Source organism: Aptenodytes patagonicus, chromosome 19, assembly GCF_965638725.1.
Source record: "Aptenodytes patagonicus chromosome 19, bAptPat1.pri.cur, whole genome shotgun sequence".
NCBI lineage: Eukaryota > Metazoa > Chordata > Aves > Sphenisciformes > Spheniscidae > Aptenodytes > Aptenodytes patagonicus.
Genome location: NC_134967.1, coordinates 8,722,411 through 8,745,133, shown reverse-complemented (window position 1 = coordinate 8,745,133; position 22,723 = coordinate 8,722,411). Strand labels below are relative to the sequence as shown.

Genomic DNA, 22,723 nt, shown 5'->3' with positions numbered 1-22,723 from the left:
CACCCGACGGCTCCCGGGTCTGTAGCCGGCGCTTTGCTCGCCCTGCGGAGCCTGGCTCGCCGCGCTCGGTGGAAGGGCACGTGGGGAGGGCTGCCCGCTTTCTGGTGGAGGCTGCTTTCCAACCGGCCAAGGAAATAAATAGAAACCTTGGTCTAACGCAACGGTCACTTAAAGGCAAATGTAACAAAACAGATGATTGTCTGGAGAATCGGCAGCAAGACTAGCAGGGTTGATCAGGGTCATTTGGCACATGGACAAAATCTTCCTACTCCCTGGTTATCAATCATACAACATACAACCTTAATTACACAATTTTGGTCCTTCACTACATACTTATATTAACATTATTTCTTCACAATAATGATATCTAATGCAAAAAATACTGTTAAGGAAGAAATAAAATAAGAAAAGAATTAGCAAAAAATTACAAGTTATATACAGATTAAAATAAATTCCATCAGGAAAAGAAACAATTCTTTTTATTATTTTCAGTTGGCCCCTGTGGGAATAATTTAAAGGCCAAGCGCCTGGGCAGGGCTGTACTGCAGCAGCAGCAGAGGCAGATGTGCTGGGAGGGGAACGTCCCATCTCCTTCGTAGAGACTGGTTTCTTTTGACATTGTCAGCTCTCGGGCTCCATTTACCCAAGAGCTTTGTGCAAATAGATGAAGCAGTTCGGGTTACACTGACTGTTGGTCTCAGAGCCTTGGGCACTTTCACAGGGTGTTGTGGAAAACCAAAAAGGAAGGGTAAATTTTCTTGGAAAATACGCTGGTGCTGCTAATTTACCTTTTGTTCCTTCTGTACCAACGTTACCCTAGATGCTTTCCTCTGTGGACAGTCTGAGGCTCCTGGCTATCTAAAAACAGCCTCACATGTGCTCTTGGGTGCAAAGAGTGAATTGCAAAGGTATCGCTCCTAACACAACCTCCGCTTTATTTGAGTAGCTGTCTCCTTTGTTTTAGCATGCTGGAATGAGGCTTCCCCGTTGTGTTTCTCCACACTGGACTGGCACAGAAGCCTCCGTCTGTTCTGTTCCATACGAAGCAGGCAGAGAGGCTATGCGTGTCAAGTATTTACAGGCAGATATACTGACGACTGCATGCTGTTTCTCTGAAATCGGCCATTAACCCAGTTCTGCAAGCAGTTATTACCTGATAAAATACTTACTAGAAGTACACCCAGCACTAAAATACGCTGACATTAACGGGAAAAGTTCCTCTCGACTTCACTGGCTTTGAATGCAATCTTTACGCAGCCAGACTGCCAGAGCGCCTCCAGACTCCTAGCAGGTTGCTGATGCAGAACTGCAATGGGCGAGATGCAGAGGCACGTGTTTTCATTCAGTGGTAGCAGCAGTCCAGTCCTTGGCACTTCTAATTTTTAGATGCTGTAATTCAAAAATTCTCAGGACACACATTCTAAACTTTACCTGTGTAGCCAGTGTTATCCTTTGCAAGGTCTAACTGCATTCCTGACTATTCTGTAATTCAGCACAATCACTGCTCCAACAGCAGATTGTAACTGCAATGTAGAATAGCATAAACATCACAGTATTTCTGGAGGCTGCTTTGTCTCAGTAAAGAAGATGAGACTTTGACGCGATTTAAAATCACTCATAAAATTATCTGCGAGCAATTTTAGAGTCAGAGAGACAATTCAATTCTTAGCTGTATGTGCTTGAATAGAGGGCTGTACCCCTGAGGTTGCTGAAGCAAGGGAATTTTAATCTTTCTACTTAAATTATAGGCCAAAGAGCAGTGTGCGATGCATAAGCAACCATCCAGCATACCAAAACAACTGCACGAGTCAGAAATTTCTGCCACAATTCCCGGATACTATCAATGCTGAAAGGATGTTACTCTAAGAAAACCCTGGGAGATAAATCACATGTGTCTGAATTGCCCTTCCTAAGGCGAGACTCGCCCACCATACATGCTTTCTCACACACAGTTACACCTCTCCAGGTAAGGCTTTACCCCGGGACCTCTCTGACTGGGAAAGCCCACGCATTTTCAGCAGCTCAGTGACGGGGCACTCAGGCCAGCGCAGAGCAGAGTGCCGCTGCCCCCCCCCACCGGCAGACTTGCTGAGCATGGCTTTTTCTGAAACACTCTGGATGCTTCAAGTCCAAGCAGCAGCTTGGGCTCACAGGCACGAGCAGAGACGGAAAGCACTCAACCTTGCAGTGTAGGCACAGACCGAAGGGCATTCAGGGCACAGCCGATGACCGTGAGCCACATATTTGCATGATACATCGATAACCCCAACTTCAGCAGTGCTCCAGGCTGAAGATTTCTCAACCGGGACACCGCATATGGTGTATCATGACTGCAGGCAATGCGGCCTCACATTCGAGAAGCTTTGCACTGTGCCGATATGTTTTGTTGGGAACAAAGGATAGGACGGTATTTCTGTGGGAGCACAGAACTTCAAATTCTTTTTGTGGTCAATTAAATGGGTTGAACTTACCCTTCCCTGGTATAACTCCAGTGACTATGTCAGAATTGCACCAGGGATAGGTCACACCTGGCTCTCTTTCCTTATTACTTCACTATTCAGCTGAACTGAAAGGATATGCTACCGAATGGTTTCAAGCTTTCATTTATACGCAGGCTTTACTGGCTCAGTGATACTGTTTTGTAATGTTAGAGGGGCCAATATTTGATTGCACTGTTGCAATTCGTGTCTTGCTCATGTTATTCCTATAGACTGTGAAATCTTAGGGCTGCATCAGGGTTATCCAGTTTTGGAGAGGTTCATTCTGATAAATTAGAAATGAAAACTCTGGATAGATAAAACGCAGGACTTGTAGGTCGGATGCGACAGGTTTCCTTCTCAGCCAAAAGTCCAGACGACTCCCTGAGGCCCTCTCATCCATCTTCTGCTTGCTAGGATTTTTGCTAGGATAATTGCAGCACCACCGCCTCCTCGCTTGGACTCTGGCCAGTGCCTTGTTGACCTCTCAGAGGTGGTTGATGGGGTTAAAGGCCCCCGACTCTGAAGCTGCTCCAGCCATGTCCAACCAAGCACCCAGAGAGTTCTGGGAGGACGTATGGAGGGGAGCGTTCTCAGACAGGGACAGCATCATTGCATAAGCCTGGAGGAAAAAAGAGTAATGCAGAGGACACGTGTGAATACACACGCAGGACAGGCTATAATAAACCGTGTGAAGCACAGCACCATCTAACCATACAGGAAACGCAGGACTGCCAGTACCCTTTGGCCTGGGCTGAGAGCCTTGCCAGCAGGTCTAAATTTACATCCACACGCTAGGATGACACCCATCACTCCAACTACTCAAATTTGCCAGAGTTTATAGGCAGTTGTAGGGCTAGTCAGGAGAGGCCGTCACTCCCATTGGCTTTTATAGGACCAAATCCATTCTGTGCCAGCTCTGCACTTGGTCACAAACCCACACACTTGATTCTAGGCTCTGCTCTCAGAGGAAAGCGGCTACATGCAGAATGCCAATTACTTTATAAGTAAGTACACCTACAGACAAGCAAGTGGCTAAGTGAGGCCAGGGGCCGGTCACATGCCCCAGAAATGGCGTAGCAATATCCACGCTAGCTGTAATCCGACGGGCAGCTGTGGGCAGCAGGCTACTCATCTGGACTCACTGCTTGGTGTGAGCCCACTGGTGCCTGTAGAAACCTGTGCATAGGTATTTAGGAACACAGGCATGAAATGCTCATTGGCTTTACCAGTGTGTTCATACGTTCTTGTCGGGGTAGATTTATTGCTGCAGTGAAATGGTTAGAAGTGTCTGCTGAGAAAAATGCATGGAGACTCCTGTTTTCTCTGTAACAATCTGCTTACTTCTTTGTAACCCAGATGCTCTCCCTCTTCCAAGGCTACTTGTCTCATATACCTTTGCGTCCTTTCACAGCCCACACAAGTGATGTGAAGACTCAGGTAGGTGATAACCTCACATACTGGAGGTGAAAGCCAATGTAATTGCCACCCATGATCTGAAACAGGGGAGGACGTGGTCCCCACCCTCCCCGGTCTACATTAGCTGGTGTAATGTATGCTCCTACTTTGCAATGAAATTGTGGCCGTGTAGCCCTCTCCTTCACACTGAGGTTGCACCCACCCACCCACAATCCTTTGCAGGGCAACAGGCAAAGACCATACATTATCTGGGACATCAGTACAACGCTCAGTACAGTAGGACCCTTAGTAACGCAACTGTAACGGTGACAATACTAACCAGTTATGCAACTTCAGCCTCTCCTCTTAAAAGCTGAGAGTCAGATCTACTTAAGTCAAGTCAACACATTCATGTATTGTAGGTGTGTGCTGGAAGAGGTACAGCTTTGTAGTGTTATGGACATGCATGCTTCTAAAATTGCTTAAAAGAAAGACAGCCACAAAGGAGTGCTGTGCTGCTCACACAAATGTTGTTTTACTATTACATTTCCTGCACAAGAGATGGTTCAAATTATTTAAGTTACTCATTGTGATTTAAGTGTAACCAGTCCCGCACCTCATACACTCTAAAATTGATTCAAAAACCAAAAACACTGCCCTCCACCCCCCCTCGCCCCAAGCATAGGCTGGACCTAACAATGTAGTACAAATTTTAGAAGAGCAAGCTGTTCCTAAATAGTTAGTACACTTGGCATATTAGTAACAGGACACATGTAAGAGTCAGGCAAGTGGCTTGTGTTTAAATTAGTTTCACCCGGAAAAAAGCTGTGTCCTATCTTCAAGCAGACCTTCCCCAGCTTCAGTACTAGCACCTACTATGAAGGAGGACAAGAATTCCACAAGTTTTGGGTGACGATAAATCAAAAATCATGTTCTACTTGGCAACTGCATTAAGCTACTGCTTTGCTGGACATTTAAAATAGATTTCATGACAAATTCTGTTGCTTGAAGGTTAGAAAGAGACTCCAAAGCAACAGCTGTACTCATCCCCCACGAAGGGTTGAGTATGCTCTCTCTAGTCCAGTCCGGTGATGTACACCTTCATTGAACAGCTCTTTTGTGAGAATCCTTTTGTAGGGATCAAGATACGAGCTTCATAAAACCTGAGTATTTTGGTATAATGAAAAAGCAGAAAGCTCAAATGGATCTGCCCCATACATCCAGATTTTTTTCAGGACTCCAATTGCTGCTGAGATGTCATTCTGAGGTTCCTTGGTGGGTCTGAACTGGTCTTGCCCACAGGGCGGACTTCTGTTTTATGGTTTGCTTTTAGAAATCAGGGAGATAAACGAGGAAATCCTCTAGACTTGCTGGATTACAAGTCCTGGAAATACTGTTGTCTATTACACCTTTTATAATCAAACCCAAGGATACTTTATTACTGTTTCTGCAGACCAAACCTTGAGTTTCTTAGCATATACCAACTGAAGACCTATCCCAAAGTCTAAATAAATAATAGTTATAAAAACATTTATACAGACAGATAAAAACAGACAGATGCCTCTATCTTTCTATATAAGCATGTTCTCACAGCACAGGCTAAATGATAAATTGATCTGGTGACCTGAAACTGATGCCCGCTCCGTTTCTCCTCTATTGCAGTATAGTTGCAACAAGACACGGTTCACATATGATTCACTCATTACAGTTAGAATTCCTGCTCACTGGAAGGGGAAAATAAACCTTAGCTAAAGGAGGCCAGCTGCTTGCTAATGCTATCGTACGTGCTGGCGGCAAGCTAGATAAAATGTTCTGTCATATACCTACCTGGTTTTTAGCCTGCCTGTACAGAGTCTGTTTTATTGTCTCAGAGTCTAAGGTGGAATTAAACACATCTTTAACTTCAAATGCTTCCTCGGCTGCTTTGCGAAGATCCAGCCCCTTCCCAAAATTCGGCATCTGCTCCAAATCTAACAAGCCGGCTTCGTCCTCCTCAATACACCTGTACCAATGACCAGGGGAAGGGGTTGACCTGTTGTTAGCTCATCTCACCGTTCACATCTAGCCAATGCGAGTGTTGCTAACCCAGTGCCTGCATGCACATACCATGGGGGTCTCACAAGCCACATGCGTGAACTGACAGACAGACAAACACGAAAATGACACAAAATGCAAGGAGCAAAGAAAAAGTGGAGAGCATGACGATGCACAACCAAGCATTAGTGCTATAGATATTTGTGATTCAGCGTGGCTACAATTCACTTTGGTCTTCCGTGTGGAGATGTCCAATTGCTGTCCACTCCTTGAAATGTCTGACACTGGATCAATGTCTGAAGAACACTGCTGCATTTTCTTTGAGTTGCAATGAAAACAGTGATGCACTGAAATCAAGTAAGATACTACTTTGCATCATGGGACGTTTGTTACAAATACCAGTTGGGAAACTGAGGCAAACTGAGGCAAAAAGAAAGCTAAGCCTATACTATGTGCAACAAACTTTAATTTTAAAGGTGTCTAGACATGGCTTGACCTTGGAAAAAAAAAAGCTTTGCTTTTCCCAGAGCTCTGAGAACTCCACTTCAAGTCAACATTTTGCTACAACTAAAATGGGCAGAGCAGCACAAAACGGATTGCATACATATGCTTCTTCCTTTGCCCTGACCAGTGTTTTAGAGAAAAAGACATTATCTGCTGAACTGTGGTACCCTGAAAATGCTGTTTTCTGTGTCAGACTAACTGTTCTCCTGATGTGAACTTCTCAAGTCTTGGACATACACCTTATCACAGATTCTCCTTGCAGACCACTTGTTTCGTGTCCCCCACCATGGTGAAAATGGAATCTCTCAAGTGAATGCTTAAATCAAACTGGAGGTATGATACATGGCTTGGAAAATAAAAAAATAGCACTCACAATCTACCACTGACACAGGGTCAGAAGTCTGAGCCTCATTTTTCTCAAAAGGAATGTCCCACCTCACCTTCGGGTGTGGTCAAAGCTCATGGTGAGAGATGTGGGCTCTTCATCTTCTTCATCCTCAAATGCTCCTCGGGGCTCTGCGGTGGGTGATACCGTTTCATCCTGTGACTTCCCTGTCAGGCTGTCATCATCCTCCTCTTCCAGTTCTTCATCTTCATCATCCACATCTTCCGTTTTCTCATTTGCTAATCCATGACACTGGGAATTGCCATCAATATCCTGGATTTCTGGCCTGAAAGATTTGGTCAAGGTGGGGAAGAAGAAAGAAAAGAAAAAAAGAAAAGATGCCAAATGTGTAAGCCATGCATTTTCACTGTAATGCAAGACTTTGATAATTTTATACATATGTATGAATAGAGACACATTTACGTACATATACATATTATTTAAACTGCAAGGAAAAGGAAAACCGACATGTTTCAGGCATTTAAAAATCAGCCTTCAGAGTGTCTTAGGGGCTAATAAGCGTGTCAAGTATATACCAACCCCAATGCTTTTCAAACTAGAATTTTGTCTAGTCTGGATTTAAATGATGGTTTTCCATCTCTTAAAAGATAACATCTGTGAGACAAGCAGCCTTCCTCCTTCCCTGTGCTACTGTATTCTAACAATCTCCCTTCGAGCAACCAGAAGGAGGAAGCTTCCTCACGGTGTAATCTAACAGCCAGCCTAAATTCTCTCTTGCATTACTTTTGCTATTCATGCCTGTATGGACCTAGCGGACTCCACCAAACTAGCAGTTTTACGTTATGTTAAGAGAACGAGAGTGGGATCACCAGTGCTATGGACTTGGAACCCAACAGGATGCCAACAAGTGACAAAAATCAGATTAACATCTTCACCAGAAATTCAGCACGTTCCACACTTCTTACTGTTCTTTACGTGGATCACATCATCATGTGGATTTCTCATACTTACATTTTGGACTTAAGCCTTAGTATTGGCACTAAAGAGCTATTTGTGAAAACAGGATAGCAGCAGGTGAAGTATCACTCAGTCAAAATAAGGCTTGTGATATGGATAGATTTGAAACAAACTGATCGACTGGAAGAGCAGGTGCCTCTGGTTTCCTTAATCAGTACTCTCTGATTGGTGATGGAACAGGCCACGTGGTTTCACGGCAGAAGGTAACGGTTCAACAATCACATTTTTATCTAGAGAAGAAATTGTGTTTTCTCACAACTATTGTGCTGGAGCCGACGGCAGCAGTCAGCCTGCCTGCCTTCTCTTAGTGCAACTTCTCTTGAAATTTGCTCCACTGCCTGCTCCCACCGGTTGCAGCCACATCTCCAACCGTTAGTGGCTCTCTGGTGTCAGCCCTCCTAACTTAAGTCACTTAAAAGACTTAACACTGGGCTCCGAGCCTGAAGTTGAATGCATTTTCCTTCCAAACTGTTACATTTCTCTCTTTTGAGCATTTTAAATCAAGTACTGCAGGACAGAGGCTGAGTTGTCTTTCAACCATGTTAACAATACACGTCACCAGATAATTTTATTTGCTTGTCTACCTTTTATCTGCTAAAGTTGATGCTTGATTCATCTCACTATTTGCAATAAAATTTCTGATTTCAGAGAAATACGAATCCTCTTTTTCATCTAAAAGTGCATGGTTGTCCGATTCCGAGTTTGGGGAAGAGGCACTGGTCCCGAGGTGGTTTGTAATGACTCCAGAGTGCTGGCTCACTGAGTGAGAGAAACAAGAAAAGAGAACAGGAGAAACAATCAGATATTGTCAAAGCTATTAGTAAGAGGAAAAATAAAGGAGGAACATTACACAACAATCCTCTCACTATATAGTAATGATGTAACATTTAAGAGAAATCTCACGGACCAAAGCTGCCAAAGGAAGCTCATGTTTTCCAGACTGGAACTACAGAGAGAAATATAGGTGATACTTAGCATTTACAGATGGTATATACAATTTAAGAACCACTATCCATTGCATAGCTGTTTGCCTATAACTTTTCCATAATTTTTTTTTTTTCCTAGGCTGGGAAATCACTTAGTTGGCTTCAGCACAGGAATTTCTTCCTTCAGTTTTTATCTTAAGGTCTATTTATCTTCTTGAACTCCACACATACCTACAAATGCATTTCAGGTTGAAAACCCTTGGTAGAGTTTGACATCAGCATTGTACCAGGAGATCTCACAATGTGAGGTTATGCTGCCTGGGCAGAGTCCCCAGGAAGTCAGTATCACGATAGATATTTTATGGCTTGGAAAAGGGCACGTACAAGTAATACCTGACAAGAGCTTTTCAGAGCTGAGTACTGTGCATGAGTGCGTGTGTGTTACAATTACGCACTGTGGATAAATGCATCTTTGCAAGAGGAGCTGGCGTTTGTTTTGTGCTACCTAACGATGTTCCACCTTAAGAAACAGTGCTTTCCACAAAGGCTTCCCAAGGACCAGAGAGACCAGACCGTGGTGTCTTCTCCCTCCAGCGCCCCAACAGAACCACACAGCCATGCCCTCTCCTACCTGGAACATTCTCGTGTTCGTGTTTCTTAAGATGTCGGTCCAAGTTGGTCTGCTGCCCAAAGCATCGGTTACACAGGTGACATTTGAATGGCTTCTCCTTGTTATGGATGTTTCGAACGTGCCGCTGGAGGTTGGAGGAAATGCTGAATGACCTGTCACAGTATTTACACCTGAAAAATAGAAGCAAATGCCAAAGAGTGCAACGTGAGGAAAAAAAAGAAAAAGAAAAATCTGACTATCAGAAAACCAGAAAATGTTGGTCTATAAATCTTTACTTGGCTGAGGACCTGGGAAGCACAAGGCATTAATCATTCCAGACAAATCTGATATTATTGTTACTCAAGGAGCACAAAGAAAGGATTAGGATTAATTAAGAAGTGAGTCGTCCAAACAAATAAGAATTTTAAACAAAATAATTACTTTTCCACACACGAATGTAAAAATAGGACAGGTGAATTTATTTCTTCCGCCCTTCTCATTTTGTAGGGGAAGCAGGTGAAATATGGCTGTGGAGGGAGGAAAAAGAAGACAGAAGGAGAAGAAAGAAGGGAGGTTAAATGTATAACATAGTTATTAGCTAGCATATCCCTACATAACACAGTTATCTGGACATACCGAAAACTCCAGATTTATTTGTGAAATTCCTTGTGGTACTCAAGATGTAGGCAGTACAGCATGCCTTTAAAGGTAATTATGGTTATTATTATAGTACAATAGCTCCCAAGAAATACACCGTAGTTTCCAAACAGGGTAAGATTTACTCCTATGTAGTGAATATCTGGTTTATGATGAAAAAATGTGGAATGTAAGGAGCCAAGCCAGAATGTTTAGGGAAACTGCTGAGTGAAGAAATGTTCCCTCTTTGAAACAAACCTCTGCAGGACCCATGGTAGATGTGTTGGAAGCTTGTTCAAAGTTGCCACCCCCCTCTCTGGATTCAGATTCCCTCCAAATAAAAACAAGGCTTTGCTAAACCGTGGTGCTTTGTGAACTCAGCCCTCTACTTCTCTTCCAGCGCAGAACGAGAAGGCAGCCCATGTACTGAAGAGGGCAGCTTTGAGCCACAATGAAGAGTTTCAGTACTAAAGCTATAGAAAATCTAATTCCTCTTTGAATCCGCCTGAATCCCTCATTAGATCTCACTTTAAATACGTCATTTGTACCTCAACAAAGCTGCTTTCCTCACGGCTCTACTTCCAAAACCCATGAGAAGCAGAATCCTTTCTCCGCTCCAGACCTCTGCAAATCCTGTACACTTACAGGACAAAATAAAAACTGTTCTTAAGCCCTCGTAATTCCAGAACAAAACCACTTGCTTCGGCAGAACTGCTCTGTGCTCCTCTGAGAGCAAAATTTGTCCCACTGAGCTGAGCTACTATTTGGTAAGGCAGGAAGATGGTGGTGCCTTTCCGCACGTTTTAGGAATGCCATTAGTTCATTATGTGAAGAGGGCACACAGAACCTACCTCGTGCCTGCGTCATTCAAGTATGAAACTGGATTTGCCTTGACACTGAGGACATAGTATTGTTTCCTATAAATGCAACAGGTTCAAATACGGGAAGGAGGCGTGAGTGTAAAAAAACCTATGCTGTGAAACACACACACAATTTCCAGATGTGCTACAGCTGTGATTTTTATTTGGTCTCTAAAAATAAATTGATATTATTTTTGGAAATAGCAGAGATACATTTATGAAACACTCTCTCTCGCTGAATGTTTATGGATTCCATGTCCACCTCCGAATTTCCTACTGTTAAATCACCAAAAAGAATAAAGATATTTCAAACAATGAACCTTTCTTACGATTAACCTAGGAAGAAAGCAAAATCTCTCTTTTTAAACCACAGTTTTCTCAGACTTCAAAAGTTTCTCTTTTTCATTTTTTCAAAAAACACGAATCAAACAACCGAGGAAAACAAGACGTTATTTGAACATCAGCAAGAACAAGCACAGTTTATACACAGAGAGTTAAACACGCACGGATTTCCAGCTCTTATTCTCCTCCTATCTGCTAGCAACCAATGAATCTGCTTTCAGGAGCTGGCAGGCTTCGGCAGCTTCTACTGTTCAGCACTTCGGAAAACTGAAATGTCCAAAATAGCCAACACCCCAATATCCCTGTTACTCCACAGGACTTTCATAAGCAGTTTTGCCCAGCTTAGTTCTACTAGTATCGTATCAGCAGCCCCCTCCTCGCCTCTGCTGACGCCCAAGGTTTTCACTCCCTGCCTGTCCCCACCAGCTCTATGCCCTTCTAAGCCAAGCCTTCCTTTATTCGTGTTTGCCTAGTGCCCGGCACAACAGGGGCATCGGGGCTCCTGAGCGCCGCCGTGCTTACGGCTGCCCCGGGTACCCACGCCGGGTCTTGCCTACATTACTCACGCGAGCAGTTCCAGTGACTTCAAAGGGAGTGCTTGCGTGTGTAAGGCAAGAATGGTCTGGCCTCCTGTATGTCAATTTATTTAGATGTTCAGGAAGTCTTTGAAAAGTTTCCTTTGACAGGTCCTTGCTCTAACTATGAGCTATGTGGATCCAGGTTAGGGTACGGAGAAAGGATAAAGAGCTTGTTAAAAAAATAGAAAACAGAGGGGCATTCGAAAGGAGCAATAGCTAATGTCTGAAAGCAAAGGGATGAGGGAGACGTAGTGCATTATTTGTGGTCCCAAAGGGGTCGGTACTTGGATCTCTGCTGGTTTTAATCTAAATAAATAACCCAGACAGAGGAACCAGCTTAAATTCAGGGAAGAGGTGAACACAGAGGCAAGAGAAGAATAAAACTCAAAAGAAGTGGTATTTGCTTTGTAAACACACTGACAAAATGCCAGTAAAGTTTCTTCCTTATCAGTTTAAAGTAACACACCAATGAGCTAAAAAAATATAAAGGGGGAGTGAATGATGGCTAAGAACGAGCCAAAGCTGGAACTCAGGAGCTCTGAGGAATGGAAGGCAATCCTCAGAGCTTGAGGGAACTCAGATACCTGGTATAATACAACTGGAAGGGGGAAAATAGACAGCAAAACCCAGTAACATAAGAACGAGTAACTGGGCTAATCACTATATGACTACGACAGTTTGGTAACACTTCAAATGTGGCAGTAAGGCATTTGATCACAGGCTTTGTAAAGTTTCAACAGCGTGACAGCACTTGCAAAATTTTACACTTATTTGATGATCAATGTGAGCTGTAAAGACGGAATTGCAGTTACAAAGCATAAAACACAGGGACAGCTACTCTTCCTCTGAGTAACTCCTTAGTCTCAAGTGCACTTATACCAGGGGTGAATTTAGGCTACATTTTAAAAAAAGAAAACAAGAAAGAAGAGATTTTTATTGAACTACATGCGATCTTAAATGCCATGGTAGACATCAGCTTTAGCTGTTAGTTTCAGCTTAATGCAGATAACAGGACACGGGGGCCTAAAAGGAAATTAAAGAAAAACAAATTCAAAACAGACGTCAGGAAGCACATCTTTATAGGAGGAATCACAGCCTTACAGGCAATGCTTCAGGATTGGGTGTAATTCAAGAATCAATTAGATGGCATCCTGGAGGGAATGGACGTTTGAAAGAAGAAAATAAAGTCTTGCCGAATCAAATAGCTTTTAGTTGCTCCCAGTCCAGGTTTTATGTAGTTTATGTGATTCTGTGATTCCAGAGAACGAAAATAAAACTAAGAAGCAAACCCACAACCACAACACACCCTTATATGTTCCTGTGCTCCAAGCATAAGGAGCTTCGCTAAAAACTGCCTCTTCTGGGTTTTGCTTGGTAAGCTCAGACGACAACAAAGTCCCGTTTTTTATGACCTGAGTTTCCAGGTAAGTCTGACATGATTTTACAAGCCCAACTTATTTTGCATTTCTCCAAAAGAAACAGTTAAGTTTGATAGACCTTTTTACCTCTGGGTTTTGAAATACGTACTACTGAATTTTAGATTTGGTGTGGAAGAGTGAAAAGAAGCATGTTGAATTTCACTGTATAGCATATTGTCTTTGAGTCTTTTCAAATCAGTTGATTTTTAGGAAGTAAAGTGCATTACCAGGTATTTCTTACTCTTCAAAAAACATGTAGCACTTTCCCTTTACGAAAAGGATTAATTTGCCTCCTTATTGCTCATGTGCTATTAATTCCTACTTTATACATAATTAAATAGACACCTAGGAAGTTTAAGTGACTTGGTAAAAAACACATCACTTATCAATGACAATCAGGAATCAAAACCAAAGCACCTTATTTTCTGGCCTGCCTGTTTCTTCATCTACACTTGGACATTTGGTCAGTTTTTGTTAGCTTTGAGAACATTTTAATTCATATTTGGATGAATATGTAACACTGACAGAATCAAAAGAAAAAACTTTTAAACAATCAAAAGAAAAGTTGTAAGAGCCATCAGTAAAACATTGAAAAGTCAGCAATCTCCTTTTACCTGCATAAAGTTGGCACTTAAAAAACAAGCTTTCAAAACAATTATTGCTGTGAAAGTTGGAAATCTCAGTTCTCTGAGAGCAAAAGAAAATCAATGACAATTAAGCTCTTCTGTAAACGTAGCACTAACTCTCAGGAGTGCTATTATAATGCAACATTGTCCAGAAGTCAAACCTCTATTACAAAAAAAACACACAGGCCATTTTCTGGTAGAAGACCAGATCAAATAAATCTTTATTTTCCTAACCTTTGTTAAGTTGCAAGTCTCCTTTTTTGGAAGAAAACTGAACTAACAACCTCTGAATAATCGGGAGCAAGCATTTTAGTCAGACAGGGGTGTATAGTGAATACACAGTATTCATTCAAGGCATATCAAATAACGCAACTGAAAAAATCAGAACGGGGAATGGTTCCAAGATATATGTCTGCTTTGGAGCGAGGTTTTTTTATTTTTAATTTACCTAATGTCTACACTCAAAATTCTGTATGACTCTGTATGGAAAAAAAATTTGACTCCGTATGTACCAGGGATTACAATGTGGGAGAGAGTAGCTTCTTAAGTTAAACTAAGCATAAAAATTTGATGTATTTGACCACATGGCCTTTTGCTGCTCATAAATTTGTTTGTGTTTCTCTTTATATAACAACTATTACATTAGCTTTGTTGTGAACTTATGACTGTGTATGGAAATACCATAATATCAGCTACCAAAAATGAAACTGTTTGAATCGTTACTATTGTTTGACAATGCGCAAAACACTTACTCACATTATGGAAAACACAATGCTTGATTTTCAGTGAGCTCTCAATTCATCATTCATTCAGTTTTGCTCTTATATGCACCTATTCTAACAAGAAATCAACCAAACCATATTTTTTGCCAATTTTTTTTGAAACTGACTGTAAAACACCAGGAGAAAATACTGGGGGAAAAAATTCCCACTGGTCTTCCATGAGAAATATTCCTTCATATACCTATGGACACACACACACTTACATATATTTTCTTGTAAGTTTTATTCAAATTTAAAGCACTCGCTTAAACAGGAGTCCCTTTATGGGAAGCAGCACCTGTGTGTGCCCAGGCTGGAACGCCATGCCTGCGTGCAGGGTCCCGTCCGCAGGAAGGGATGGGCAGTTTTGCAGTGTGCCCTTTTGCATAGAGACAATGCAGACTGAAGTATAACAATTAGATCACCTTGTCCACAGCCAGCAGAAAGTAGCAGTTCGGCCCTCTACCTTAGACACCCAACGGAACACATGAAACAGCGTGTGAATTTCCCCCCTCTGATCACTCTTTTTAAACTTCGTGACTCAAGGTAGGACACTCCCTAACTTAGATTTTAAAGCAGATATACTACAGGGCTTTTCTTGTCTTTTGTTTTTTGATCCACTACTCCAGGCACCTCTGATACGCATTAGGAAAAGAAAAAAAAATCTAGCTAGACCCAGCAGTTAACTTACTGGCAAGCCCTTCAAAACAGCCCGATTTTCAGAGACATTCAGCACCTTCAGCTGTCCTTGAGATGAATGGTTAATGTGAGTGTTAAACAACACTGCAAATCAGACCACTCATTTGCCAGCATACATCTAAATATAAGTTAAGTGTCTATCTTCAAGCTGCCAAGCCTGATTATTTTTGGCTGGTACACATAATATACAATCCTATGAATCATTATATGTAATGCTACAGGACTGCGGTATTATGTTGGCACAGCTTTATAGAAAGGAGAAAAAATAACACAGTGGTGAATGAGGAGTGTGTTAGAAAGGGGTTTTATCTGGGGGACAACATCACCTGTAGGGCTGTTCTCCAGTGTGTGTCCGCAGATGCCTTGTCAGATTTGCTGAGCGTGGGAAGATCTTACCACAGTACCTAGACAGTGAAAGCCAAAGTAACCATCAGTGCATAAAGTCCCGCCGCACCACATCATTTCTAAACACTGTATCACCAGCTACCATCGACCTCACCCATTTTGATACCGCTCCCAAAATCGGAAAATCCCTTTGTGCACTAATAACTCTAAGTACCTAGGTACTGAGGGAGGACGGCGCGGAGCTAACAGAGCGATGCCCGCCCCAGAATAACAGGATTCACAGTGCCGAGATACTGGTGTAACCCACGTCCAGCAGAGAGACAGAACGACAGTCGATTACACTGCATCATTGGGAAGGGCAGGAAAAAGAAAAAAACCCTATCAGAACAGCCAGCTCAGACCCCAGTGCTGGCTGACTTAGTAGCTTATCTTGGAGGCCTGGGCAAGTATATAGGAACACAGTAAGGATGTAGTGACCCATCCCCGATATGTTCTCCCGGCTCCCATCTGAAGTTGAAGATCCTCCTGAGCCTAAGGTCCAATAGTTGCGTTCGATGCCCTTTTGCTGAGTTTCTTCCATCTATTTTCCTAAAAGCTTTTTGAATGCGCATAAGCTTTGGACATCCACAACCTCCTATGGCAATGAGTTCCTCTGCAGAACTGTGTGTTGTTTAAAAAACCCTCCTGCTTGTTTGAACCTGTCAGTAACTGCACTCGATACTACCTCGGTCCTGCATTAGGATAAGGAGTGTTTAATCACTGCCTATTCATGTTGTCCGTCGCTTGAGATTTTTACAGATCTCCTTTATAGCCCTGTTCAGTTGCTTATCATACAGAATCTACTTGATCATCCTTCTCGGAATTCACAGAATTTTCTCCTGGATAAATGCTGCACCATTGTGTTACTGTTATCGGGATATACTGCTGTGAGTCTGACAGGCTGCTTAGAATAAGGAAATGCAGCAATAGGAAATGAAATAAGAGAAGGAACTGCGTTCCACCATAACTCTGATTCACAGTAAACTCAAAAGGAAGGGAGGTATAAATAAAAATATTAATTGGGAAATAAAATATTAAGGATGAAGGGTTACATTCTGTGACTGTGAAACCTGATGCTTACTGTTGGAGAACGAACATATGAGCAGACTTTTGTAATTTCAGAGACATTCAGCACCTTCAGATGTCCTGAAGATGAATGGTTAATGTGAGTGTTCATCAACAATGAAAATCCAAATGTTAACTTGTGAGTGTATATCTAAACACAAGTTTAGTCCCTCTTGTAGGGAGCAACCTCCAATTTCTAAATACTCAGCTGAAATTTGAGCCCATAGCTTTTGTGGCAAAGTCGAACATAAGAGAGACATCAAACAAAATACACACCCACTTACTGCCCCCAAGAAAAATGCAGTGGGAGCCACCACAAGAACCGCTGGTAGTTCCAGGTAAAACTGTGTAAGCAGATACAGGTTTTTATTCCCCGGTGATCTGCTCTGATAGGAGCTTTTAGAGTTGCAATGGATACGTAAGTATTTCTGTGGCTACAATTGTGTTTGAAAAAGTTGTTTACTGTATGCCATTTTTTAAATTCCATTATTTTGCATAGCTGAGATTGGACATAGCTGAGATTGCACTCGCGCTGGAAACTGTGGCATTTGCTACCACACACAAGAGACTTGGCTTGGAGAATTCTGTTTGCTTGAGAATCTCCAGATCTGCTCTCAAGGTTATTAAAAATTACAAAGAAAATAGAAGATGCTGATTTTCTACCAGACAAAACAAGCTATTTCAGAGTGAATTAGTCATCAGAATGCTCTGTTCTAATTCTGCTGCTTCTTGTTTTTCCTCCCACCCCTGCCGAGACAGTAAAGATGTCCATGTGAAGTTGTTCTGTTGCATGCTGGTGTCTGATGCAGCTTCCCAGCTGGGGTGGCATTCTCCCAGGGCTGCCTCAACAAGCTGGGGGTACGGTCTCGCTTCTGCGGGGTGCCCAGGCCCTTACCTGCAGGTGTAACGCTCCTTGCCCTTGCGCAGGATGGGATCGGATAGCGTGGGTGGTGGAGATCGGAAGTTGAATGGGTGATGTGGAAGGGGCTGCAGGGAAGTGCCGGTGTCTGCCTTCATGGCTGCAAAACTCTCCAGTTTCTCTGTCATTGTTTCTATGGCTGACATCTACAAGTACAAGACAAGACCTCACGTCATAAAAATCCACAGGAAGAACAGTATCTGATGCATAAAACATGTCTTTTAGCACTAGTATGTTGGTCAAAGCCTGTTGCTGATGTTTGCTCTTACTCTCAGAAGCTAGCTGCACAGCGTGAAATGGAGCCACTGAATCCAGCCAGGAAAGAGGGAAATAGTGTATCGGGCTCAGAGAAATCAGAAAAGATACAATTGGCAAAGCCATGCAGTAAGCATTAGATCTCAGAAATGAGGCACTCGTTTACCTTCTGCAACGTGCATGTGCTTACTTTCAGCATTTCAGATTAAAAATTATCTCAGAATATACTTGGCTTCCCTTTTTCCAGGGATGACACTGAAATTAGACACCATGGTCAACTGCTGGATGTAGAACTCACTGCCCAAACCCTCCTCTCAGACTCAAAACAAAGTCTTGGAAAGCAAGGAGGTTTGATTTCTCACACAGCATCCACTACCCTCGCACGGGCTCAGAGGGACAGCAGCAGCGAGCTGCGGGCAGGCAAGTAGGCAGACGACCCCAGGTTAGAGAGGACAGAGAAGTTTTGGGCAGGAGGCAGAAGAATCCTGCCCAAAGTGGAGTGGGAGGGGGCACGGGGGAATGCGTGACCGCTGATCAAGGAGCTGAGACAGAGGAGGGGCTGAGGCTGGAGGGGTGAAGAGGGAGCAGCTGGGAAAGAGGAGGAGTTAAGATCAGACTCAGGATGGAGTGGGTCCACAGAGAGTTTGCCTAGCGAAGAGGCCAACATTTTAATTACATGTAAGAAAGGTTCAGAAGCCAGTAAAGGTGATGGAAGGATGGGTGGGAGATGGCTGAGCTTCCTGGAGTGAAAGGGAACTCCAGCCAAAATACTCTATGTGAGCTGTGGCTGGATGAGTTATCGTTAGGAGGACCACAACCTACACACTGAAAGCCTGTTCGGATGGGAGTGGCCAGCATACAGGCCTAGAGATGTGACGCCGAATAAAACGTCTCTGGGTGCCTTTATCAGCTTTAGTTTGTATGACTCGGCAATGGCCACATTCTCACATAAACACTCGGTTAAATACCACACCAAAAAGAGGGAGAAAGGGAAAAACCTGAGATACAGGAGAAGGGGAAAGCAAAAAAGGAAAGAAAAAAGTCGGCCTGTGTGCAAAAAAAAGGATACGCATAAAAATCCTACCTAAAGAAAACCACTTTTACTTTCATTAGAGCAAAACAGGAAATCCAAATCCAAGAGAGAAATGCAGCTCGGAGGACTACGCTGACATCTCCAACGTTCAATTTTATGCACTCTTGAGTGCACTTTCAAGATACCAAGCAGAAAACACGGATAAAACAAACAAGGCAGCAATAAAGCTGCCTCCTCACTGCAGATGACATCACCGGGAAAGAAGGGAGCACCGGGGGGAGTGGGAGCCTGAATGGAGAGTCAGCCTGAGAGCTGGGGGGACAGCGAGCGAGCGGAAGGCAGTAGGAAGCCATATATCAAAACTAGATGCTCTATTGTACAGGAAGGGCTGACCTTTTGCACGTTTACACTTTATTAAACTGGGCTCGGGGGGGGGGAAGAGAGCCAAGATATTGTTTAAAATGTATGACTATTAAAAAAAGTTGTCTTAATCACCAAAGAATACATTGTGGAAGGCTGACAACCATTCATAAGCTGTAAAAAAGAGGAGTAGTAAAACCCATTTCCCGATAATAGATCCACGGCCCCTTAGTTGGAGGCTCCCAGCCCATGATAAATACTAAGTAATACTTAGCGCCAGCCACTTGAAAAGGTTACTTGATCATTTACAGCAAAAGCTCTGCCCCAGCTGCCAGTCATGTAACAAAACCATCATGTTAAAATGCTATCCGGATCTTTCAGAGCTATGCCACTCAGCCCTTTGCTGGAGTACCTGGAGATATCTTTTGTTGTGCCCTGTTCTTTAGGCACTTAGTCAGAGATGTTTGCTGGCTTGATAGCCGTAGGCTTATTTTAAAATTCTAAACACCGGCCATAGCCTCTCCAGTGGTAAAGGCACTTTGCTATTTAGGGAACAACTGCCTGGTTATAACAAAAAAGAAGGGAAGAAGAAAAGAAACTTAACAGGTGAGAAAAGGTTTTCCATTAAATTCTCAAAAAGTTACACCATTTATTTATGTTGTCCAGAGTTTCATTTAAAATAGACAATGTAAGAGTAACTCCCATCAGAGCAGAGAAACTACTGTCAACGACTGGCTAAGAAATAAAATTTGCCTGAAATTCATTTTGAGAGAGAAAGCATCTTCTCAGTGCTCAGTCTTTACCACATCTTCTGGCTTAATCGCATCCCACCCAGGGCCCTCTATGAGAGCTGGGGAATTATTTACAGAAGAAAAGGCTGAGAGCAGACTCACGTTTTGAGTGAGAGAAACACACGTAGAGTGTGCCTCTAATTGACCCGGTATATGAACATTGGTCCTAACGAAGAAGAGAGAAGCAGGAGCTCCTGAAAATATGATTTCTTAGGAAAAGATCCAGGATAATATCGGATGGGGATCTGGTAGTAAAAATCTCACATATTCTTGAACAAATGGCCTGTCTTCGTTCACTGTATTTGAAATACCTGATTGATTACATAGCATGGGAACAGCAACTCTCTAGATCAAGTGAGCTTTACACAGCAACCCGCTTTCTTAAAAATTAGTTATCAGGAAGTTTCGGGCTCGAGTGATTGTAAATTTTAGGCTATTCTGTGTGATAAGCTATTAGAGATAACCAGACCTTCCACATCTTTTCATTGCCATGGGAAGAGGACGTGGTCAGGATTTCAGGAACAATGTTAATAACCTTCCACCCAATACTTGCTCCTACTCAGGGTCTGTATGTTTCTCATCGTCTTGTTGGGTTGCTTTGCCACACTAGCTCCTCCCTGCTATCAGATTCTTTACAGGCAGATATCCCCACTATTCTAACTCACACAAACACAGGATGTTCCTGGCCAGCCTGTCACCATTATCCAGCCTGTATGAAGGAAAAATCGGGGGAAGTTATTAACCAAACTCTGAGGCTGATGTGAAACAATGAGGGAACTAAGTTTAGCTGTGAAAGCAACCAGGATCCAGCTTTCACAAACCTGCAAGTTATTTATCTAAGGTGGGAAACATTATCAGAGGAGAACAATGCATGTGAATATAAAGGAGAGTACAATAATGACCACAGAGCTCAGCTCCCAGCATGTGTTCACAGCAGGAGAGACGGAGGATAGCTGGCAACCGTCACACTGGAGAGGATGTCGGGCAGCGTGTGGCAGAACTCACTGCATTACCATTATGGAGCAAGGAATCCTAAGGGCAAAGAGTAACGTCGCTTCTTGGAGAGTTTAGCTATCGCTTATAAGATAAGGGGTTTTGCAAACTGGCGTTGATTCTTGTGAATAGTCTTGGTTGCACTGGCCTTAGTTGTGCCTTTCAAATACTGTGGGGTAAAGGCCTGGTACGGCTGCACTGTGGGCTGACGGGCTGGCATTCCCGGTCCACTGCCAAATGGGAAAGCTGTCCAGCAGCATTTCCCATTGCTCTGCAGTGACTCAGACCTGAAGGAGATGCAGAGGGAGCAAATATCCGTGAGCTGTCAGATGAGCAGAGACGAGAGCAGCTGTGCAGGAAGGAGAGAATACAAGTTCTCCATCAAGTGACCCATCACCTTTTGGAGCAGGCAGAACTGAACCCTGATTCTCCAATGCCCCGCACTTTCACGCTTTCTAGATGATGTAAGGGAATGTCAGGCAGGTATAAAATGCTCCTGCTTCGATGCTGGACAGTCCTTCTCCACTTTGCACTACTGCAAATGACTGCACCAGGTGTTCCCAATGGAAAAATTACGTGGGCATTCTGGCATGTGAAAGGGGAGTTTGGCAGACCATATAAATTGTCCAGACCTCATCCCTGTTCTTCTGTCAATGCAAAAGATACAGCAAGGCATAACTACCATCATCCTCAAACCAGGTACGAAATCAAAAGTATCTGAAAGTAACTGGTGGAAAATAGCGGAGTTTCCAGTCGGGCCCTCAGATGAGAAAGTGTCTGATCCAAGTGACCTGTTTGTACCAGCTCCATCTCAAACTTCTTGGCATTCAATCAACACTGCATTACAACATCACTGCTTTTACCTGGGGGTGAAAAAGCAGCGGGGAGGGTCGCAGGTACTTCTCCTTTAGGGCACCCACAGGGTCTGTCACCTTCCGCTTCTCCACCCTGCTGGACAACAACACAGAGGGTTACATACCTTACAGGGCTACAGGCAGCAAAGAAATAGCCAAACCATTCGCAGAGGTGTTTAAATTATATATATGAGGCTAGTCTCCTATTGACACAAATGTCTGTCTTCCCCTTCTACTGGATACTACAAATTATGACCCACAAGTTACCCCGCAAAAGGCACTAGAAACAATATGAAAATGGATCCCCTCCTTTGGGCAATATTTTTCTAGCCATCAGACTGACGACTAAGAAAACATTTTGATCTTTCTGTGTGAGAACTAATGCCTCTACTATAGTGGTTTATAAGCCTCTGCTGTTGTGAAATGTCATGAAAAAACCTACATTTACAGCAAAACCCATGTTTAAGTGGGAGAAGCTCTAGAGTCCACAGCAGGCAGCCAGGCATGGAAAAAATGTGTCTTTGAGAGTTTGTCTTTATCTTAAGAGTTAACACTGGGCCAGACTTTGCAGCCCCAAGTGTGCTGAAATCATTAGGTGTTTCATATTTATTTCCTCCCTTGCAGCTGAGATATAATTTGCATTGAGTTTCTATGGCAAGCATATGTGGACAACAATTTAAAAAGTTAGGAACTGGTGGGAGATTTCTGAAGCGACTTAGGAAGCTGAGTTCTTCTGATGTGACTTTGGTCCATTCAAATATTCCATGCTTAAGCACCTTACTATGCAGAAATGATCCTAAAGTTAGGCTCCTATTTTTTAAAATATTGGCTTTGCTT

The 22,723-nt window shown here is 43.0% G+C and overlaps 1 protein-coding gene across 2 annotated transcripts in view; it reads right to left on the bottom strand.

The window, feature by feature from the left end:
* Positions 1-404: 404 nt before the first annotated feature.
* Positions 405-22,723, bottom strand: part of PRDM16 (PR/SET domain 16) — a 350,912-nt gene continuing 328,593 nt past the window's right edge. The window contains exons 10-17 of one of the 2 annotated variants that reach the window (XM_076356413.1): positions 21,896-21,983; positions 17,577-17,746; positions 15,559-15,636; positions 9,334-9,503; positions 8,361-8,535; positions 6,854-7,084; positions 5,703-5,877; positions 405-3,099 (exon numbers count right to left, since the gene is read on the bottom strand). In XM_076356413.1, the coding sequence (XP_076212528.1) occupies positions 2,965-3,099; positions 5,703-5,877; positions 6,854-7,084; positions 8,361-8,535; positions 9,334-9,503; positions 15,559-15,636; positions 17,577-17,746; positions 21,896-21,983 (1,222 nt within the window). In that variant the 3' untranslated portion in view covers positions 405-2,964. The remainder of the gene's footprint in view (positions 3,100-5,702; positions 5,878-6,853; positions 7,085-8,360; positions 8,536-9,333; positions 9,504-15,558; positions 15,637-17,576; positions 17,747-21,895; positions 21,984-22,723) is intronic. The other variant, XM_076356412.1, reaches the window with a different exon arrangement.